This window comes from Gymnoscopelus braueri (genome assembly GCF_963280865.1).
Source record: "Gymnoscopelus braueri genome assembly, chromosome: 23".
Classification (NCBI taxonomy): domain Eukaryota; kingdom Metazoa; phylum Chordata; class Actinopteri; order Myctophiformes; family Myctophidae; genus Gymnoscopelus; species Gymnoscopelus braueri.
The window spans coordinates 8997054-9021101 of NC_137625.1; the positions used below are offsets into that span (position 1 = coordinate 8997054).

Genomic DNA, 24048 nt, shown 5'->3' on the forward strand with positions numbered 1-24048 from the left:
AAGTAATAAGATAGAATAATCGTCAAGATAATCTATAGTTGCAGTTCTAATCTGACCATCCATCTGTATACGTCCGGTCCATCTGTCTGTCTGTCTGTTCATCTATCTTCCACTAATCTCTCAAATCTGTCAGCAGCACTACTGCCTTAAACATGTAATGTTTCTGTTGGTAGGAACAAACAAAGCAGCAGCCAGGAGGGAGTAGACTAAGAAAGGAGATGAGCCAACCCCAATCCCTGTTTTACACCAAAAAGAAGGTGGTACCCCAAGAGGCGAAAACAAAAGGAAAACATTTAACCCATTAAGACCGGGGGAAGCATCTGTGTCATTTTAGATTTCTTTGACTTTTAAAAAATAGCAGATATACAAGCTCATAGCGCGATGAGCTTGTAGATCTGATTTTTTTTTTTTTAATCATGACATTTGTGTGCACATTGTTTTATATATTATTTTTTAAAGCAAACATTTGTCAAATATTCTGTACCCAGAACCCCCAGAAGCAAACATTTGCGTTACAAATGCAAACAAATATATATATATATATTTTCAAAAATAGCAGATCTACAAGCTCGTAGCGTGGCACTCGGTGCCGCGCTACGAGCTTGTAGATCTGCAATTTTTTAATAGCCAAAAGTGAGAAATAATGGTTAAAGCTCTAATCGAAAATGCCACATTATGTGATCCCGGATTGGGAACGGGTCCCCAGATTGATCCTCCTCCGCTCACCTTGAACTCGTTCTCCTTGTCCTTGGTGCCCTTGTGGAAGGGCCGGTCGTAGCGAAACCTCCAGATGTGGTTGAACTTGTAGAAGCTCTTGATGTTGTCGGGCACGCCGTCGCGCTGCAGCACGTCCTGGCTCTCCGGGATCGGACTCACGGCGTAGATCTGGAGGTCTGGGATGGGGGAGGTCGCGTCAAGGACAAAAAAACACACCAGTGTGACAGAGAAAGGGAGAAAGGGAGACAAAGGGAGAGAGGGAGGTGGGTCGGGACTAGGGGCGCAACAGTTAATCCAACTAATCAATTTGGTCGATTATAAGATTTGTAATTGATCCCTATTTTGTCACTAAAGGCGAAAAGCTGAAAAATATATGCATTTTTGTTTCTGTATAATCGTGAATCTAGCTGATCTACAAGCTCAACACGCCACATCACGACAAGCTTGTCGATCACCTATTTTCACTATTTTTGCACGACAGTTGTGTGACAAAGTATAAAATAAGGCTTAAATGATTAATCGATTTACACACACACACACACACACACTCACAAGAACATGCAGTAATCCTGGTCTCTATACTGCCTCCCCCTGGTCAGCCGGGGCGTCTGACGGAGGGGAAAGGAACTGGTTGGAATAATGTGTTCCTTCCACGCGCTACGTCCAACCGGGGAAACTCCCCCCCGTCGGGTGATAAGAAGCGGCTTGCTAGCTCTCATGCATTGAAGGAGGCATGAGCTCGGCTCTAGGCTCTCCCTAGGCTGGCAGAGGGAGTGTAGCGCCCAGGATTACTTAGACAATTGGCACTGGGTGAAAAAACTGGGTTACAAAAACGTGGGATAAAAAAAAATTTAAACTAAAAATAGTCAACAGCACCAGACAGGACCCTTCGAGACAAGATAGACATTCTCTCTCTCTCGCTCTCTTTCACGTTAGCACTTCTGTATCTTTATTATCCGATACACACAGCAATATCATCATTATACACTCAGCCAGCCCATATGGCTACTGCGCACCCACACCCACACACACATACACACACACACACACACCTTATTCACACACCTTACTCACACATTGTTCACACATCAGCACACGTACGTCTCGTGCACACCCGCCAACAACACCGTGCACGTTGATATCACACTGTGATAGCGAACATACGCAACCATATGGTTCTCCGCCTTAGAAACACTTGCATGCCACATGCAATACATGCACCACACATATGGCGAACACACACACACACGTATACAGTACGCACATAATGTGCGTACTGTATACGTGTGTGTGTGTGTGTGTGTGTGTGTGTGTTCGCGGTTTATCCATTTGTAGTGGAAGAAGTACTCAGATATTTAACTTTACAAAATAAAAATACAAGTAAAAGGCCTGTGTTCAAAATGTTTACTTGAGTAAAAGTACAAAAGTATTGGCATCAAAATATACTTAAAGTACCAAAAGTAAAAGTACAAAAATGTTTGAAAATAGCAGATCTACAAACTTGTTTGTAGAAAATAGCCTAAGTATAAAATAGGCCTAAAGTGGTTAACTCATTCAGTGCCAAGCCAAGCTACAGCTACAAACGTCGGATGTATCTTCATGTCGCTGGCTTCCATTGAAAATGAATGATAGCGTGTAACCTTTTATCTGTAGTAGGCCTATATACACCCCATGGGGGACTCCGGTCAACTATGAGTAGCACCAGTAACTCAGAGCCTCTGCCTGAAGACCAAAGGCCTATATCTCCCCCCCAGCCAAAGAAGAGTCTCCTAGGCTAGTGGATAAGATGTTTGGCTCTAGTGTTCAAATCCCAGGGCGTTACATAAGTGGTTAGGAGCAGGGGTCATAGCTGAAATGTATGCACACAAGCAGCCAGCCTGTATAGATTTGTGTGGCTGCATTCACAAACAACACTCATAGTAATTTACCATCAATATTCAAAATTGGACAGAGGCCATGCCATTATTTGTTACATATGTTGTTAAACTATTTGAAAAAAATGACCCTTTTTTACATGCGAACCAGAACATTATCCCCGCAAGGATAATAAAATGACACACACACACACACACAGCTTTTACCATAAGCAAACCTGGCCGAAATAGTGCCCTTCGCCACTGGAATATGAATGAAGACAGCTGACAGAACCCATTAATATGCATGAGCATCTGTGGCGGGGTACAGTAGCGGGCCTCTGGGAGTGGCGCTATTGATTAACGATACTCAAGGATAACGCAGCGCTATGCTAACACAGTTAGACTTATGGCTGTCGATTCCAACAGCGTTCTGAGTTATGCATGCGAGAACGGCGCGCACGCTCACACACCCAATACAGCACACAATTGCGCACGTGCGCACACAAGCTTTGTGTAGACACAAACACAGCTGCGCAAAGCCATATGCGCAGCGCAGCTCACATGGATGCGTATACTAAAACACCCCACACACACACACACACTGTACATTTTTAACATACCGACATATAAAATGCAAATGCACATTTGCATGTACAGTGCACACAGCTGCACACACCCAGTATACAGTACACAAAATCTACAGTATATGAAAATGAACACAAGTACACGCAATGTACAAAATGGTAAAGAACAACTTTTTAAGCACACTCTCTCTCTCTCAGTCCGTCACTCTCTCTATTAATGTCTCTCTCTCTGTCACCGTCTGTCCCCTTGCTCGCTCATGCCTAACTTATAGTTTTGTCATAGGACGGCAGTCGAGCGGCAGATCTCCAAGCTCTCGACGCGTTGCGGACGCAAGGCACCGTGAGCTTGCAGATCTGTAGATTTTTTGGCAGAAGACAGTGTCATACACGGTGTGTCTTCCGGACATACAAATCAGGCTTCAGTCTGTTTCTAAACCTCTCTCTCTCTCTTCCATTTCGCCAACATCTCACTATATATTCCACTTTCTCTGTCTAGCAGCAGCTGTCCTGTTCTCTCCATTTGGAGTGAATTATTGAGATGACTCCCTGGTCTCAGAGATGTGGCTGAATATTGAACAGACACTTTCACATCTCCATACATTCCAAGTAGCATGTGTATCCACAGTACAGCTCATTATCCCACTTGGAGCCAGGAACACGGTTCAAGTGTAGCCATGCATGTGTGTGTGTGTGTGTGGGGGGGGGGGGGGGAGAGAGGCACAGGAAGCCGTGTTAAATGCTGTCTGATTCATAACATTGCATAAGGTGCATACGTGTGTGTGTGTGTGTGCGTGTGCGTGTGCGTGTGCGTGTGCGTGTGCGTGTGTGTCTGTCTGTCTGTCTGTCTGTCTGTCTGTCTGTCTGTCTGTCTGTCTGTCTGTCTGTCTGTCTGTCTGTCTGTGTGTGTGTGATTCATCTTTATCTTGTCAAGAGAAATGAGCTCTGTGTCTGTCTGTCTGTCTGTCTGTCTGTCTGTCTGTCTGTCTGTCTGTCGTTTTGGCCAGTCAGTCAGTCAGTCAATCTATCAGTCTGTCTGCCTGTATGCCTATCTGTCTATCTGTCTGTCTGCCTGCCTCTCTGTCGACCTATCTTAAAAGAAGTGCATAATGGTTACATCTCCGATGCTCCGGCCGAGGAGAAGTTGAACCCCGCCTCAATGCGCTCTGGTTCTCTCATCATGTGGTGATAAGGATACACTGGGCCTCCGCCTGGTAGATGGTCTGATCCGGCTGGTTGACGTGCTGCATGGCGATGGCGTGGGGGAACTCGTTGAGCATCCTCTGCTGGAAGGCCTCCAGCCTCTCGTAGTCATGACCGCGGCACACAAACTCCTTGTTCTGCAGAGGACAGGAGGGAGGAGACGGCAAACGTGGGGTTAGCCTGACACCTAGTGGCCACTCGGCGCTGCTGCGGCCCCACACACACCGCTTTCCCACATTAAACTTTAGTGTCACTGAAGTGGCAGCAGGAGCTGAATAATCTCATCAAGAGTGTGTGTGTGTGTGTGTGTGTGTGTGTGTGTGTGTGTGTGTGTGTGTGTGTGTGTGTGTGTGTGTGTGTGTGTGTGTGTGTGTGTGTGTGTGTGTGTGTGTGTGTGTGTGTGTTTGTTTTAATTACTATACTTGTGAGGACCCACCAGTACAGATTGTGAGGAACCTTTTCTGGTCTTCACAACAGAAATGGTTGTTTTACGGTTAGGCATTCGTTGGGGAGTTAGGACAGTGTCTACAAGCTTACAAAAGGCAAAAATAAATAAAAAAAATGTGTAATGTTGATGTCCTCACAAGTACAGTAATACAAGTGTGTGTGTGTGTGTGTGTGTGTGTGTGTGTGTGTGTGTGTGTGTGTGTACCATAGGGAGGTGTTCATTCTCAAGGTCGGCTGTACTTTTGATTACAGCTTAGAGGAAGCATTCCTAACCAAAGTGCTAAAATACCATCAGCTAGAGCAGACCATCTCTCAGCTAGGCTACAGATGTAAACTTTTAGTTTTTATCTTTGGTAGTCTAGGGCACGTGCACAAGTTGGTTGTGAGGGGCCTTCAAATGGCCGTTCTCTCCAAAAGGAGGGCTAAACAATTAGCAAGGTACCGCTCAATATCAGCTATTATAGGAAGCCGCTCAATTTGGAGGAGGCGTTGTTTCCTTTACCCATGATTGTTGTCCGCTGTGATCGACAAGTATGCCATCTTTTGTTTTGTATGTAACAATGCTCTGCTTTACATGCACTTTGTAACTGGCCGTTTTCCCTTTATCTGACTGCACTGGCAGTGTTTATGTCCTTTGTACATCCTGTAGGCCTACTTCTTATTATGTGGACATAAATAAATATTTCAAATGTGTGTGTGTGTGTGCGTGTGCGTGTGCGTGTGTGTGTGTGTGTGTGTGTGTGTGTGTGTGTCTGTGCGTGCACTGGTGATTCATGGTCACCTTGCCCATTAAGCTGTGCTCCATGAAACATCAATACATCCTGAGGTTATTTTCAAAAGCACTCGTATTCCAAAGCCTAACAGTTACAGTTTGAAGGGGAACGAACACCCCTGACACCTGACATTCCTCTGACGACAAGAATGCTGCCATGGAAAGGAACGCCGCAGGTACCATTGAAGTTGTATGAGCTACGAGCTATGAGTCATGTTCTTGAGAGACATAGTCACATGATCTCCTCGTTTGTCTGGTTGTGAAGAAATTGATTTTTTTTTTTTTTTCTTTTTTTCACAACCTGGATTTTTTAAAAGAATTTCAGGACTCTGATACCAAAGAACTTCAAGGTGCCTTCAGGCAGTAAGGCTGGAGGGTAAAGCAGCCATTTATTGAGGCATACCTGTAGTAAGCCGTGTCAGGCAGCAATGCTGCTTTAAAGTAATGTACTGTATTTCTGTAATATTATGACTTTCCCAAGTAATGAGTAGATTGCTGAAACCGTAATGATATTGCGGTTTTTAATCCAAGTAACTGCGTAAATAGAACGCACCTCATACGTTTTTTTAACTAAACATTTGTTTTCTGGGCCTTATATCTCCAAATTTCTTTATGACTTTTCAATTCAATCAATTCGTCAATTAACTCTTACCCTGCCAGAGTTTTTTCAGAACAGTCTGTAGCCTCTGCCAGGGTTTTGACCGATTTTGGTACCTTTTCGCATAGCCACAAAATATTGTTCTCAAGTATGATTGATCCCCAGAAAATTTCTAATCACAGATGAGATTCAGGTGTGGTTTCACAAATGTCAACGAGGTCAATTTGACCTTGTTGTCATGTGTTGTTTGATGTTTGAAAATAGCTCAAAACCAGTGGTTTCAAACCAAAAAACATTGTGAATTGTTTGTCCGTTTCAATTTTAACATTGAAGTGGATGGAGCAGCAAATCTTTGGAAATTGTTATCTCCTTATTCGTTTGGAATATCGAAAAGGTGTCAATACTAAATAATTAGAGAATTTTTTTAGAAATTTTTTTTTTTTTGAATTTTTTTTTTTTTTTGAATTTTTTTTCAGGACGTTTTTAAACGTCTTTGGCAGGCAACAGCTAATTTCTCAAAGACGTTTATAAACGTCTTTGGCAGTTATAGAGTTAATGCCCTACTTCACCACACAAGAGTATCAAGTAAAAGTAGTGAAAATAGTTCACAATGCGCCGCATCACGACGTATTGTGAGCTTGTAGATCTGCTATTTTCACTGCTTCAGGTAAAGTCACCACAGCGATTGTTCACAAAGATTAGACTTACTTTCAACACCTGCTTGTATTTATTCTTTTATTTTGTCTCAGTCAAGGATCCAAAGAATATGAAACTGGGTAATTATAATAGTCTAAACAAGAAGCAGTAGCCTGCCAATTAATTCCTGCAGGAGTACTACTGCACCATCATGAAGCTGCTTTGTTGTTGTGGTTCTTTATTACCGACCATCCTGGTAACAAGGACACTTGCCTTGAAAGACTCCCCTCTCTCACGGATGACAGCTGGCCTTCCAGATGTCATGGTGAAGATACCAACGGATGTGGTTCCATTTGTAGCTTTGTAACTCGGAGTTAACCCATTCAATCCGCATCTGTGTCATTTTTTTGATTTCTTTGGCTATTCAAAAATAGCAGATATACAAGCTCACCGAGGGCCGCGCTATGGGCTTGTAGATCTGCATTTTGGGGGGGGGGGGGGGGGGAATCGTGAAAATGTGTACAAATCTTTCAATATATATATATATATATATATATATATATATATATATATATATATATATATATATATACATTTTTAACTCAAATCTTTGCTTCTGGGGGTCCCTGGAACAAAATATTTTGAGATGATGGGGGTCCGCGGACAAATACATATCATTTTGGTGGTCCTTGACATAAATTTTTTTTGAGAACCACTGATATTATAGCAACATACGTTTTTTTTTTTGTTAGGATTTAGAAGACATTTGTAGAATCCCCCAGACGCAAAAGATTTGAGTTAAAAATGTTCAAAGATATATTCAAAGATTTGCACAAATTTTCACGATTTTTACAACCAAAACAAAAATAGCAGATCTACAAGCTCGCTATGAGCTTGTGGATCTGCTATTTTTGAATAGCCAAAGACATCTAAAAATGACACACATGCGTTCCCGGATTGAATGTGGTTAAATGAACACAGAGGATTGTACTGTGTATTGCGCAGGCTGATTTAGTACCAAAGACAGAGACATCGAGGTTCATTGGTTCAACCTTTTCTGGATCAGGGCCCACTTCAAAGTCTTGGCCCACCAGATGGTTGGGCCGCCTGCATTTTCAGAACATGTTTATTTTAATGATCAATCAATCGATCGTGTTCTGGTTTGAATCAGTGGAAATAACATAGTATACTTGAATTATTTGGTATCACAATGGTTTTAAAAGAAAACAATATATTTGTTTTATTAATGTTATATTATCATCAAAAGCGTAGTGTTTGCCAATTATTTGGGGTCCCACTTGGAATATCCTCACTGCGTACCAGTGGCCTCGGCCCACTGGTTCAGATGTAGAAGAGGGGTCTTCGACAGTTTTTTTTTACGCTAACCACTTGAACCCCAGCATGCCTATTCTGAGGAGAACTTTAGCCAAAAATAGCAGATCTACAAGCTCACAACGCCTCGCGTACATCAGATATTTTTGGCAAAGATGTATAGTTGTACAGGGAAAAAAAGAGCAGACCAAGTAAAAAAATAAAGATTAATCTGAAACACTATTTTATACAATATAGAGGGGGTCCCCTGCTTCATCTTTCTCTCAGCTAGGGGGTCCTTGGCCTGAAAAACGTTGAAGACCCCTGACGTAGAAGAATCTGGGGTCATTCTTACCCTCAGGAAGAAGGGGAACTTCTTGCCGTAGAAACCCACTCTGAAGAACTCGGGCTCGAGCCTCTGCTGGTCCATGATTTTATCGTACAGGGAAGCCTCCATCATCTAGTGGTAAAAGAAAGCAAAGATAATGTCAACGCATGTCATCACCACCGACACTTCTACGGCACAACCATCGTTGCCATCGACTTTTCATGGGTAGCAACAACTAGCCAGTGGTGGAAAAAGTACTCAAATTCTTGACTTAAGTAAAAGTACCAATACTGCAATATAAAAATACTCTGTTACAAGTAAAAGTCCAGAATTAAAAATGTACTTGAGTAAAAGTACAAAAGTATTGGCATCAAAATGTACTTAAAGTACCAAAAGTAAAAGTACTAAATATTTGAAAATAGCAGATCTACAAGCTCACAACGCGTCGCGATGCGACGCGTTGTGAGCTTGTAGATCTGCTATTTTCAAATAAAATAGGGTTAAAGTGGGTAATGTATGTAGCATTGATTAATCTTCTGAAATCTGTATTCTACAGGAGTGCAATGGTTTTCAAATGGGTGCAACTACTGAAAAAATAATAATATTTTTTTTTAAACTGAATAACTATATTGATCCCTGTAGGGAGGCTGGGTAGTTTTCTGTAATAAAGCTCTGTTTAAAAAGCTCCGACGTTCTGCCGAGGATTCAAAACATGGATGCTGTGTGTCGATGTGCACTCGCTCACCCTCATCTTGCTCAGGTTTCTGTAGTCGTAGTAGGACTCGTACTGGTCTGCCAGTTCCCTGCACAGGATGATGCCGTTCTCCCAACACTGAGTGAACACGCACACGCACACACACACACACACACACACACACGCACACGCACACGCACACGCACACACACAAATATAATTACATTAATATAATTACATTAATCTACACCTCATTTGGCTGGGGGCCACATGGAACATCTTTAAAAATGTAAATAAATATATCTATCAATCTTCTTGCAAATGGCATGCAACCTTAGACCTAAATCTGTAACTCTGACAGTGTACAAGTGGAACCAAATGGACCCCTATGGAAGCATAAGGGTCTATTTGGTTCTATTTGTACACTGTCAGAGTTATGGGGGTATTAGCATGCAGTCAGAACCACATCTTAAACACCTGCTAACACAATAACAGCACGCGAGGTAAACTGATCTGGACCTCTGCAGACAGTGGTTCTCAAACATTTTGCTTGTCGAGGACCCCCAAATTAATATGTATTTGGACACGGTCGGACCCCGATCTGAAATGGTGTTCTGCCAGGGACCCCCATGCATACATGTGATTTAGTATTTTCAAAATGATACCAGATTTTTCTAAATGCTTTGAAAATAGCAGATCTACAAGCTCACAACATGTCGCAAGATCTGCTATTTTCAACATATAAATTAGGGTTATGGTGGTTAAACTGATGCTATATTAACACATTTTGCTGGGGACCCCCCGGGACCCCCTAAAGGACCCCTAAAACTACTGTTGCAGACCATCTCTCTGTCTGCAACGCCTCACCGAGTCACCAGCAGTGCCACTGCAGTGTCGCCCTCTCTCCACCGGATGGCAGCGTCGGGCCGGAAATTCCGGTGGAGGCCAATCTGTCTCGGCCCTGCTTTTCTCTGCCGTGCAGGTGCTCCGGGGCGCTCAGCCACCTCGCTAATTAAATGAAAGAAGCCCCCCCTCCCCCCTCCCAACGTCCCCGGGGCGGCCGGCGCCGGCAGATGGTGGCGGTGGCAAATTTCAGTGTTGAAATTGGACGGTGAGTAACGAGCTGTGCCGGTTTTAATGACTCCGCAGAGCTTGTGTCGAGATTTGATCAGCGAGCGCTTGAGCGTTTGAGTACAGTTCTTTGGACGGAGTCTACACCACGCCGCTTCCTCCTGAGAATCAGTGGTGGAAAAAGTACTCAAATTCTTTACTTAAGTAAAAGTACCAATACTGCAATATAAAAATACTCTGTTACAAGTAAAAGTCCAGAATTCAAAATGTATTGGCATCAAAATGTACTTAAAGTACCAAAAGTAAAAGTGCTAAATATTTGAAAATAGCAGATCTACAAGCTCACAACGCGTCGCGATGCGACGCGTTGTGAGCTTGTAGATCGGCTATTTTCAAATAGCCTCGGTATAAAATAGGATTAAAGTGGTTAATGTATGTTTCATTATATCATAATTTATATCTGAAAAGTAACTAGTAACTAAAGTTTTCAAATAATTGTAGTGGAGTAAAAGTACAATATTTGCCTCTGAGATGTAGTGGAGTAGAAGTAAAAGTATTGGAAATTGGAAATACTCAAGTAAAGTACAAATACCTCAAAATTGTACTTAAGTACAGTACTTGAGTAAATGTACTTAGTTACTTTCCACCACTGCTGAGAATGACAACCGACAACGAGGCCGAGGTGGGGAGAGACGTAGTGGTGGAAAAAGTACTATTTTTTTAAAACTTAGGTAATAGTACTGCAATGTAAAAGTACTCTCTGTTACAAGTAAAAGTCCGGAATTCAAAATGCACTTGAGCAAAAGTACAAAAGTATTGGTATCAAAATGTACTTAAAGTACCAAAAGTAGAAAGTACTCATTATGCAGAATGTCCCATTTCACAAGTTTTCAAATGTATAAAATATCTTAAAAAACTTTGAAAATAGCAGATCTACAAGCTCACAATGCGTCGCATTGTGAGCTTGTAGATCTGCTATTTTCAAATGGCCAAAATGTATATAGGGTTGACGTGGTTAATGTATGTTTCGTAATAATAATTCAAATCTACAAAGTAACTAGTAACTAAAGTTTACTGTGTATTGTGCTGTTGTTGCACTGTGGATTTAATGGTTGTTTTTATGTCTGAAGCAATGAACCAAACGAAGGTTCCCATATGGGACAATAAAGTCTGAAGGGATGGAGAGAGCCATGTGATGAAGAGGGATACATGAGACAGAGAGACAGACTATGGAATCGGATCACTGCCAATACTCCTAACTTCAAATAAAGGTTTCAGAACCTTGAAAACCTTTTTTGCAAGACTGAAAACTCGTTTCGAATCTCTGAAAAAATATTTGAATCTCTGAAAAAAGTGTTGAATCTCTGAAAAAAGTGTTGAATCTCTGAAAAAAGTGTTGATAGGCCGAAAAAAAATTCAAATCTCTGAAAACATATTTTACAGTGTTTCGCCAACACATTTTCAGAGTTTCAAATTTGTCACAAACACACTTTCAGAATATGCATTTTGGCACTGTTCTACCTGGGTATTATTTTGTTTTCCATGTTTGAAACCTTGTAAACTCCTGACTTAAAATAAAGGGTTCAAAAGGTTTGAAAGGTTTGAAAACTCGTTTTGAATCTTTGAAAAAAGTGTTGAAAGGCTGAAAGTGTTTCTCAAATCTCTGTAAACACATTTTACAGTGTTTCGTCAACACATTTTCAGAGTTTCAAATTGGTCACAAACACACTTTCAGAATATGCATTTTGGCACTGTTCTCCTTGGGTATTATTTTTGTTTTCCATGTTTGAAACCTTGTAAATGGGGATCGTTTTTGAAACTACCAACTTTATTGTTGAAAGACTGGGAAAAAAATTCAATGGTTAAACTTTATTTTGAAACTGTGATTCAGCGTCACACACACAGCAGCACACTCTCCTCAAATCTCTGAACGCACGCAGCAGCAGAGGCAGAGCCTCAGAGGCATGCAGGTGCTGAAACTCTGAAACATTCTACTCGAAACCTCGCAGGGAGGCGGGGGGGGGAGCGGAGGCGGGACCAGAGGCGGGGCCGTTTGACGTCCATTCCAATCACATTTTGTATTTACTGGGCTGGGTGGGACCAACAGCGGTCGGCCAATGACTAGCCTGCTGCAACCCTCCTGATTTCGTGTATAAAGGGGCGTGTGTATAGAGCCGGCGAGAGACGGCGCCTGATCCCATTGGTTCACCGATCTGTCCGTCAACCCCCGCCCCGTTAACACAACATTACGAGCGACGCCCACTGCACTCTGGTTGGTTGGGAAATGAAACACTTCCTCATACCCAGTACAGGCTATAGTTGGGCCAGGCTTTTATTTTTTAGCAAAACTAAGCAATAAAAGCCTGGAGATCGAGGCTAGCCAATGACTGACGCTCATAGGGGATTGTCAGACTGCTCAGCCAATGAAAACCCACAAGATAGCCTACACGTCGCTATTCAAGGATTATTATAATAATAATAATATTATCATTATTCATTGCGCACTGGTCCAATACAATACAAACCAATGCGCTGTTGCGCATATCTAAACACACCCACAGCCTGGCACACAACATTCTATCTTCTAATTCTGCAGGAATGTCTGTGATTATAATTGTCCTATTATCAGCAGATGTGAGAGTGTCAATCAATTCCTTGTGTCAATTGCGTTTACATAAGATGATAGTCTATTCAAAGAAGACAATTTGTGCCACGCAATGCCATTCGCTCCAAATGACACACTTCAGTTTTATTCATGGTTACACAGGAAATAATGAACTGATTACAATAATATAAAATTCTCTCAAATCAGTAACAGGTAGGTGATACATCTGCCCATCAAATATGGTTTTATTGAAAGGCAATCCAGGTACCAACATTCGGGGAATATCTGACGGCTTGGAGCGCCTCAGTGCGGCTGCAGAGTTCATCTTGGAATTTGTCATTACAATTTTACTGTAATCCACATTCCTAAACCCCCCCACTCCTACACCCCCCCCCCCCCCCCCCCCAAAGGAACCCCCCCGAACCCCCCCTGGCCCAAGGGGTCACTCATAATAATTGTATATCGGCATATTTTGCGCATTCAGACAGAACAGTTGAGATTTCATTTGGCCAGATCTCTGGCAATTGTACTTGAATTCTTATAATTTTAATGTTTATATGGTCTGTCAAGTTTATATTTTCATTTGGTATCAGTCATGAATTTATTAGAATGTATTAGAATTTATTTCTCTATTGATATCAAGCCGGATTTTCCACGTGCGTAACTACGCACGCAAGTGCATGCTGTAACATAATAATACACAACGTGTACTGTACATATATATAGCCCACTGTAGGCTAACATTTTTGGGGGTTTTAGCTATGGACCCCCCAAGCTTCAGAAAAGAAAAATGAAAAAAATTAAACCGAAAAAAAGGCGTGTCTGTCTGTCTGTCTGTCTGTCTATAAATCTATAAATATCTATCTATCTATCTATCAAACTATCTATCTCCAGCAATGTACCGCTCAGCAACATGTTGTTCAACAAATAGCAGATCTACAAGCTCACAACAACTGTTATTGTGAGCTTATCTGCTATTTTCAAATAGCGTATGTATAAAATATGTCTGAATTGGTTAGTGATTCATAATATAATCATTTATATCTGCGAAGTGTAGGATTATTTTTATTTTCTGAAACCGCTCCATTAGCGGCGCTAAGGTGGAGCTTGGAGCTTAGGGGTCCATAGCTAAAACCCCCAAAAATGTTAGCCTACAGTGGGCTATATATACAGTACACGTTGTGTATTATTATGTTACAGCATGCACGTGGAAAATCCGGCTTGATATCAATAGAGAAAATAAATTCTAATACATTCTAATAAATTCATGACTGATACCAAATGAAAATATAAACTTGACAGACCATATAAACATTAAAATTATAAGAATTCAAGTACAATTGCCAGAGATCTGGCCAAATGAAATCTCAACTGTTCTGTCTGAATGCGCAAAATATGCCGATATACAATTATTATGAGTGACCCCTTGGGCCAGGGGGGGTTCGGGGGGGTTCCTTTGGGGGGGGGGGGGGGTGTAGGAGTGGGGGGGTTTAGGAATGTGGATTACAGTAAAATTGTAATGACAAATTCCAAGATGAACTCTGCAGCCGCACTGAGGCGCTCCAAGCCGTCAGATATTCCCCGAATGTTGGTACCTGGATTGCCTTTCAATAAAACCATATTTGATGGGCATATGTATCACCTACCTGTTACTGATTTGAGAGAATTTTATATTATTGTAATCAGTTCATTATTTCCTGTGTAACCATGAATAAAACTGAAGTGTGTCATTTGGAGCGAATGGCATTGCGTGGCACAAATTGTCTTCTTTGAATAGACTATCATCTTATGTAAACGCAATTGACACAAGGAATTGATTGACACTCTCACATCTGCTGATAATAGGACAATTATAATCACAGACATTCCTGCAGAATTAGAAGATAGAATGTTGTGTGCCAGGCTGTGGGTGTGTTTAGATATGCGCAACAGCGCATTGGTTTGTATTGTATTGGACCAGTGCGCAATGAATAATGATAATATTATTATAATAATCCTTGAATAGCGACGTGTAGGCTATCTTGTGGGTTTTCATTGGCTGAGCAGTCTGACAATCCCCTATGAGCGTCAGTCATTGGCCGACCGCTGTTGGTCCCACCCAGCCCAGTAAATACAAAATGTGATTGGAATGGACGTCAAACGGCCCCGCCTCTGGTCCCGCCTCCGCTCCCCCCCCCGCCTCCCTGCGAGGTTTCGAGTAGAATGTTTCAGAGTTTCAGCACCTGCATGCCTCTGAGGCTCTGCCTCTGCTGCTGCTGCGTGCGTTCAGAGATTTGAGGAGAGTGTGCTGCTGTGTGTGTGACGCTGAATCACAGTTTCAAAATAAAGTTTAACCATTGAATTTTTTTCCCAGTCTTTCAACAATAAAGTTGCTAGTTTCAAAAACGATCCCCATTTACAAGGTTTCAAACATGGAAAACAAAATAATACCCAGGTAGAACAGTGCCAAAATGCATATTCTGAAAGTGTGTTTGTGACCAATTTGAAACTCTGAAAATGTGTTGACGAAACACTGTAAAATATGTTTTCAGAGATTTGATTTTTTTTTTCGGCCTATCAACACTTTTTTCAGAGATTCAACACTTTTTTCAGAGATTCAACACTTTTTTCAGAGATTCAAATATTTTTTCAGAGATTCGAAACGAGTTTTCAGTCTTGCAAAAAAGGTTTTCAAGGTTCTGAAACCTTTATTTGAAGTTAGGAGTATTGGCAGTGATCCGATTCCATAACAGACAAGTGGTTCTCAAAGTGGGGTCCAGGGACCCAAGAGGGGTCCTTGAGGGGGTTGCAGGGGGTCCCCAGCAAAATTGCATAAAAATCAGTCTAACCACTTTAACCCTACTTTATACTTAGGCTATTCGAAAATAGGCAAAACTATTTCAAAAAAAGTTTAGAAAAATTGAAATGTTTAAGACATATTATTCTCTCATGGGTTCTCTAGAAAACCTTTTCATATGGGGGTCCGGGGCCAAACGCATACATTCAGGAGTCCTTTGAAACACTGAAAATGTTTGAGAACCACAGAGACAGAGAGAGATGGATAAAGATCCTGTATCACCCCAAGAGATGAGAGATGCCCGTGGATGCAATACCTTTACCGGAGTTTTTATGTCTTGCCTTGGGGGGGGGGGGGTTCCAGGGGGTCCCCAGAAAAAGTAGTTCATATGGCATCAAAATAATTGTATCCATTTATATGTTGGCTATTCAAAATAGAAGATCTACAAGCTCAAGCTTATACATAATATCGAAAATGTTTGAATTATCTTGAATTTTCTTAACGTAAATCTTCTCTTCCGGGGATCACCTGGCACAAAACCTTTTCAGGTGGTCCCGCAGCCAAATACATATCAATTTGGGGGTCCTTGACGTGAAAAAGGTTTGAGAACCACTGACTGCATTCGAACGTGTTGGTGAAGCTGAGACCACGAGAACGAGACGCACACAGCAGCAGTTCACATCATCCACACAATCTGCGATGAATTCATAGCTGCCATTCCAAAACATTTATCCAGCAACAACCTATAGATCAATAAGGACTGATTGCCATCGGCTGCCGCCAGTCGTCCAGAATGTTTCCGTCAATGGATTTGGCACCGTCGGTCCCGTTTATCTCATTAAGACCTGGGACGCATCAGTGTCATTTTTAGATTTGAGCTAAAAAGCATTATTCTACACTTTGGCCATCAAAAAGCATTATTCTACTCTTGCCTAGTTCAGAAAAATAGCTGATCTAACGAGCTGAAATCTTCTTGAAAATAGTGAAAACTTCTATATTATTTTAAAGCGAATTTTTTTAACTCAAATCTTTGCTTCTGGGGGGTCCCTGGAACAAAATGTTTTGAGGTGGGGGTCCGCGGCCAAATTCATATAGTTTTTGGTGGTCCTTGACATGGAAACGTTTGAGCACCACTGATATAGAAACATATGTTTTTCAGAAAACTGTTGGGATTTAGAAGACATTTTGTAGAATCGGCTTCAGGTCTGAAAGGGTTATAACGGAGCAGCGCTTGTCGCGCCGCTACGGGAGGATGTGTGGAGCGAAATGGAAATCAGCAATCCTTACACACACACACACACACACACACACACACACACACACACACACACACAGGGGCCCTCCAGTGGTAAATATTTTATAGACAATAAACGCCGGCGCGATTGATGTGTTTGCTCAATCATACACAGAGAGAGAGAGAGGGGGGGAGAGAGAGAAAGGAGAGTTGCTGTAACTCTTGTTGAACTTGTGTTGTGCAAGCCAGTGGTTTCTCAGCCTTTTCTGGATCAGGGCCCACTTGAAAAATCTTTAAAGATGCGGTGCTGAGGCCTGGTTAATGATGAGGAGAGAACAGGAGCAATGCTTTTACCTTCCCCCGGTCAAAGTTCTGCACGATGGTGAGGTGGAGGTACTCTTTGCGCTGCCACTCGCTCTGCATGGGATAGTTGAGGAACTCTCTGAGCGGGCGCTCTGACCACTCCAACAGCTCATCATAGAGCAGCAGGGTGTAGGATGCCTCTGGAATACATAAACACACACACACACACACACACACACACACCATTGTATTGCTATACTTGTGAGGACATTGAAAATAGCCAATCTACAAGCTCACAACGCATCACGTCAACTCCTTGTGGAGAACGCAGAAACACACACACACACACACACACACCTGTGTAGTTCTGGGCTTTCAGATGCAGGTCATAGAGTTTGTGGATGTAACGAATGTACATCTCCTCTTTGTTCAACTCGGTCTTGTAGAAGTTCTGGAAAAGTAAACACAGAGAGAGAGACAGAGAGAGAGAGACAGACAGAGAGACAGAGAGAGAGAGAGAGGGAGAGAGAGAGAGAGAGACACACACACAGACACAGACAGACAGACAGAGAGAGAGAGAGACTGTGTCAACAATATTGTCTGCACTGCTGAATAGCATTGACTTCCTGGCCTGTCTGCCTACGAGTCCAGGTGGTCTCACAGATGGCTCTACTGTTACATAAGACGTAGCGAGGTGGGGGGTGTATGGATGGGGGGGGGGGGGGGGTGCATCATCACAACAACAACAGCAGAGGCTGGAGTATGTTATGTCTCATCAGCGAGGGTGAGGGATGAGTGAGGTACCACAGCATCCCCAAGATTACATTTTTATGCTTCAAACTAAAACAGCAGATCTCCAAACTCTTAACGCATGTCATTGTGATGCGATGCATTGTACACTTATCTGGCAACTGGCTGTGTCCATCGCAGAAATTGTGGTTGTTTGCTTTGGTGTGGTGCGACATGTAACATTCATTCTGCTTTGGGGCCTAGTTTCACTTGGGTTTGTTATTTTCAGGAAGACGCATCTCCAGGAGGGATGGCGTAATTTAAGAAAACAATAGGGGGTGACAAAAATAAGTAAGGGCCTACCAATTAAGCCCTTTTCCTAAATAGCAAAAATTGAGAATCTACAAGCTCTCACAGCGCGTCAAAACGCGAAATAGGGATGCCAGGTTGAAAGTGGTTAATAAATGTATGGTTGAAGACAAGAAAACGCCTATCTATGACATTATGTCACATGAAATGCACTCAGCGTTGATCTGAAATCAGATCAACAAAAAAAAAAAAATCTGAGTTGGGGGAAATATGCATAAAATGACTGACTTTGAGGTTAAATGTGAACACTAGGGGGTTCCCACACCCTAAATGACGCCCCTGAGGGATGTTAAGTCATCTTTATACTGTCTTTTATATTACTTTGTTATCCTTTTTATTACGACTTCTCTGAACTTGTTCTCTACCCTTACCTGTATGTTCATTCCATCCTTACTGCAGTGCTGCTGTGACGACTGCATTTACCTTAGGATTAATAAAGGCCTGTCTGTCTGTCTGTCTGTCTGTCTGTCTGTCGGTCTACTCACCAGCAAGCTGACCGTACATCCAATCTTCTTCCCATCCACCTCACCCAGCTTCATACAGTCCCTGTGAAGGACACACGCAATTCATCACAGCTGCTGTAAGTCGCTGATTAAAGGCGTGACACGCTGACAGCTGTCACTCAGAGCCGTTCCAGCATTAGATGTGTACATTAGATTGACCGCTTAGTCACGCAAGTGTTAAATTAGTACGTAAACAGGATTTGAAGAAATCTGTGTGTTTGTGCATTTCAATCTTAATGTGAGCGTGCGTGCATTGTGTGTGTGTGTGTGTGTGTGTGTGTGTGTGTGTGTGTGTGTGTGTGTGTGTGTGTGTGTGTGTGTGTGTGTGTGAGTGTGAGTGTGAGTGTGTGTGTGTCAGTCCTAACCTGTAGTCCAGCAGTCTCTCCATTAGTCGAGTGACGGTAGCAATCAGCGAGATGCCACTCTCTCTCCACGTCTCTCTCTCTATCTTCTTCAACAGGCTAGAGCATGGAGAGAGAGAGAGAGAGAGACCGAGACCGAGAGATAGAGAGACCAAGAGATAGAGAGAGAGGCACAGCAGGAGAGAGAGAAAATGAGACAGAGAGAACAGTGTTGTCACAACAGTGACAATGGGAATAAGAGACACACTGGAGGACCAAGTACATAGAGACATTTTTATAAAACGGAAGTAAATGACAGTCACCAAACATGCATCCAGCATGCCTGATGTCCTCTCTGTGCTGACTAGAAGGTTAGCCAGCAGCATTCAGGGCAGGACAACTAAAGGCTGTTTCATGCTCATAATATACATATCACATATCGGCCAAATACGTATCATTTTGGGTGTCCTTGACATGAAAATGTTTGAGCACCACTGATATAGCAACATAAAAAAAAAAAAAAAAACTGCTAGGATTTAGAAGACATTTGTAGAATCAGCCTCAGGCCTTAATGGGTTAACACAGTTCAATTGTTAGAAGCTTCACATTACTACAGGTAAATGTTGTGGGATCCATATATACAACGGCAGAGGTTTCCTCCAAATATTTTCACACTTGTGCATAGCTGGTTTTCGTTATTCTGCAGAACCGGTAGCTGTGGCTGATTGCTATGTTTTTAATCACATTTCTGACAGCCAGTTGAGCTTGTCACAACAGAGTAGGCGCTCCAAATAATGGCCGACTATTATTTTCACAATTCTGACAGCCAACTGGGTTTTCCTTTCTTTTCTGTATTTTTCTTTCTTTTTTTCTGTTTAACCGAGTAGGAGCCAAATGTCCGTCCAGTTCCTCCCCCTCACATGCTCTCTGCATCCCCCACAGCAGTTGTTCTTTGGGATCAGTTTTAACTACTTGAACTATATGTTATACTTCAGCTACTAAAAAAAGCTCACGTCGCAATGCGAAACGTCGTGAGCTTAGTACTGTAGATCTTCTTTTTTCAAAATACTTTGTGAAGGACTTTGAATACTTATGAACATTTTCAACAACACAAATCTTCTCTTATGGGGGTCCCTGGCACAACATCTTTTCAGAAGCAGATCCGTGGCCAAACGCATGAAAAAGTTTGAGGACCACTGGCCCACGGGTTTGGCCGGCTCCTGCTGGCGCCCGTTTGCCCGCCCTGATGCCACCCATCCCTGTGCCCGGACCCCCACCCACACCTCCCTGTTTCCACCCGTCCACACACACACACACACACACACACACACACACACACACATCAAGAGAGCTAAGAGGAGAGCATCTTACCTAGGGTACGGACCAAACAGAGGTATTCTACTCCAGGCGGGGTGCATAGGCGGAACAAATTGATATTAATAGGATTAATATCAGCACACACTCACACAGGTTAGTTCAGGGGTTAGTGGGTCAGTAGCCAAGGGGAAATTAACATACTAAATGTAAAAAAAATATATAAATGATAAAACTATAAATATAAAAAGTAAGAAAATATCACCATCAACAAATTGATTAACAGTTTGGGTAAGAATAATAATATTACACTTGCTTGAACGCTTAACCGCATAATTATGCATTTCAAATTCTACAATACAAATTCCAATTCTGCTGTGATTGAATAAACATGGTATTGTACAGATACAGAGATTGCATCAGTCTGTAATGTACCACATACTGTACAGCACGATGGAGGGTGGTAAAGGCAGTGATCGACTACAAAAAGACGATGAAACAATTAAAGGAGTGAATAAAGGTAGCGATTCCAGACGGGAAATTACTTCTAACCATTGACCCAACATGACAGATACTGATCAGATACTCATCTGGGCCAAATCATAATTTTTCAGTGGTGGAAGAGGTACTCAGATTTTTTTTTTACTTAAGTAAAAGTAGCAATACCACAATATAAAAATACTTTGTTGCAAGTAAAAGGCCTGTATTTACAGTTTTACTTGACTAAAAGTAAAAAAGTATTGGCATCAACACATGCTTAAAAGTCCCAAAGTAAAAGTACATACTTTTTTAAATAGCAGATCTACAAGCTCACATGTGCACGGCATTGTGAGCTTGTAGATCGGCTATTTACAAATTAGGTATAAAATATGGTAATGATACTGATAATGATAATGATTAAAAGTATTTAATGTGTGTTTTGTAATAATGATCTAAATCTGCAAAGTAACTAGTGACTAATGTTTTTAAATAATTGCAGTGTAGTAAAAGTACAATGTTTGCCTCTGAGATGTAGTGGAGCAGAAGCAAAAGTATTGAAAATTGGAAATACTCAAGTAAAGTAAAAATATCTCAACATTGTACTTCAGCACAGTACATAGTTACTTTCCACCACTGTCATTTTGAACAATAGCCACACATCAAGAGGACGTTTGGATTCCGAGGACTTACGTTTTGGTGGACATATTGTATAGAGAAACTGGAAAACAAACTAGCAAGAAGGGCGCACACCAATATTGCTAAGGTGCTGACCACGGTGCAGAAGACTTGAGATGAACAAAGAGGCCACACTACTCGTAGCCACGATGCAAAACCTTTTTTTAATAACAAGAAACCAATGTTTTTGACCAGAAAAAAAGCTCCTCTTCAGGGACTGACACAGGAATGAACCTCACATGGACACAGGTGAGTTCCATTGGAGGAGGTGTGTGCTCAATCAGGGTTCCCTAACTTGGGAAGGGCAGGCAATTATCATGCATTGACAATATGTGACTCAATACAATGGTTTGAGACACAAGTGTGTCACAGTCATTTTTCAGCTTTTGTCATGTTATGAAAGACAGAATGTAAGCTTTCAAATGATGTGTCATTTAATGAAATCGGAAAATATGATATGCCCATTTCAAACTTGCTAAACCAGAATACCCAAAGCAGAGAAAATGCCCTGCAAAGATTCCTCAGTTTGTAACACCTCTGGGGTGCAGAAATGGGAGTGACAATAGTTAGTTAACTCCACCCCCAAGTATGCCCCTAACCACTCCCCCACCAATCTGGGAACCCATCGCCAACTGAAAATGAAAAACAGCGCCCTCTGCTGTTTGTTCTATGTCTGTTGGCTCTGGGCGGAAGAAAACGTAACGCCAGAGCGCAAAGGAAACCGGTGTTTCTGTATCCTTCAGCGCATCACTTCCGGTTGGTGCGACTATGTTTTCATTCCCACTAACAATATTTCTACACGGAACACTAACACCACTTCTCCCAGAGAACATGGATCGTTTTGGTTATAAGCCCACTTGTTTCTATGATGAAAGAGTAAGTTAAAATGTGAATATCTTTCCGTGGTTTTGTCTGCTCCGCGGACGCTATTGTTAAATTAGTTTCGGTTTGTTTCGAGGGGGGAACGATCGACGGACACGTGAATCCCGCCCACTACATTTGATTGGGTAAAGCGCGGCCCGCTTCCTGATCTGAAGGCACGCCCATGCGCACTTGTTATGACGAACCTCCCCGACAGATTCCAACGCAGTGCAGGAATCTGTTCTTGAGAGATTACTCCCCCACTACAGACATCCCACCTCTCCCTTAAGTTGCAGGAGTCTCGCGGAAATAGAGCCCACCTACTAAATATATGGCAATACATGGCAATGATATGCTGCATATATGCCATATTCAGGTTAATATATGTGCATACTTGTGGTCATATATAGATCATATATATCCGCATATATGTTAAACATAAATGTGGCATATATAAAAATATATGTTTTCTTGACCTCCCTGAAAAGATTTTTTCCAGGGTGGGATGTCTGCCACTTTTTTTTTTGGTTGCATAGTGTTCTGTCACTATGAACGTCAGATCTCACAAAAAAAAAGAGAAAAAAAAGCTATTAAAATATGTGATCTAACCTAAAACTTTAGTCCAAAATTCTCCTAGAAGAGAGATTTGGAAAAAGTTTTTTCTTTTTTGTACATTATTATATTTTGTACCTGATCTCGATTATTGTCAATGCATGATAATTGCCTGAAACATTGGTTTCTTGCCATTAAAAACCTTGTTTGCATCATGGCTGCGAGTAGTGCGGCCTCTTTCTTCATCATCACAAAACATGAGTCGTGAGGCGTGAATTGGACCGAGCCATCACAATATGAAATATGAAAATACTATGATTTTCTCTTTCTCCATAATGTGCCACTGTGTACGGACAAGGAAAGTTTGAACTTGCACAAAACACAAAAAAGCAAGGACACGCACACACACACACACACACACACACACACACACACACATACACACGGGCGCAAGCACACACCGCATGAACACTTCATGGGACATCCCACCACAGCATGCAGGGGCACAACCCCGGGTGCATAGATCGTGGGAGGTGGGGGGGGGGGGGGGGAGACAGGGTGCGAGGGGACGACTGGCCAACGAGGACATGTGTGACGGATGAAATGTGACCGGAGCTTTCGCCCCCCCCCCCCTAGACACTGATCACTTACCTCTGGTGACCAAAAGCCTGATTTACACGCCGTAGTACGGCAGTGTCGCTTGCCAAAGAGAACACTATCTATTCTTTCTGGCAAGAGACAGCCTTGCACACCAAGGCTTATAACTATTAATGCCCATTAGTGGACGTAAAATGCCAGGAACAGGCAGCTCCCATGCTGGGTGTGAAATATGTGGTTGTATGTCTATGCCCTGACTGCCTCCGGGCTATTGTCATATACTCAGTGGTGGAAGAAGAAGTACTCGGATATTTTACTTAAGTAAAAGTAGCAATACCATAAAATAAAAATACTCTTTTACAAGTAAAAGGCCTGTGTTCAAAAATGTTACTTAAGTAAAAGTACAAAAGTATTGTATCAAAATATACTTAAAGTACCAAAAAATAAAAGTACAAAAAATGTTTGAAAATAGCAGTTCTACAAGCTCAGAGTGCT

General features: G+C 42.0%; 1 protein-coding gene across 1 annotated transcript in view; it reads right to left on the reverse strand.

Moving 5' to 3' along the window:
• dock4b (dedicator of cytokinesis 4b) overlaps positions 1 to 24048 on the reverse strand; it is a 260551-nt gene that overhangs the window by 58268 nt on the left and 178235 nt on the right. Inside the window, 9 exon segments of the mRNA XM_080421428.1 lie at positions 727 to 893; positions 4353 to 4494; positions 8477 to 8581; positions 9195 to 9281; positions 17184 to 17332; positions 17490 to 17583; positions 18716 to 18776; positions 19099 to 19194; positions 20446 to 20472. Coding sequence (XP_080277554.1) covers positions 727 to 893; positions 4353 to 4494; positions 8477 to 8581; positions 9195 to 9281; positions 17184 to 17332; positions 17490 to 17583; positions 18716 to 18776; positions 19099 to 19194; positions 20446 to 20472 — 928 coding nt within the window.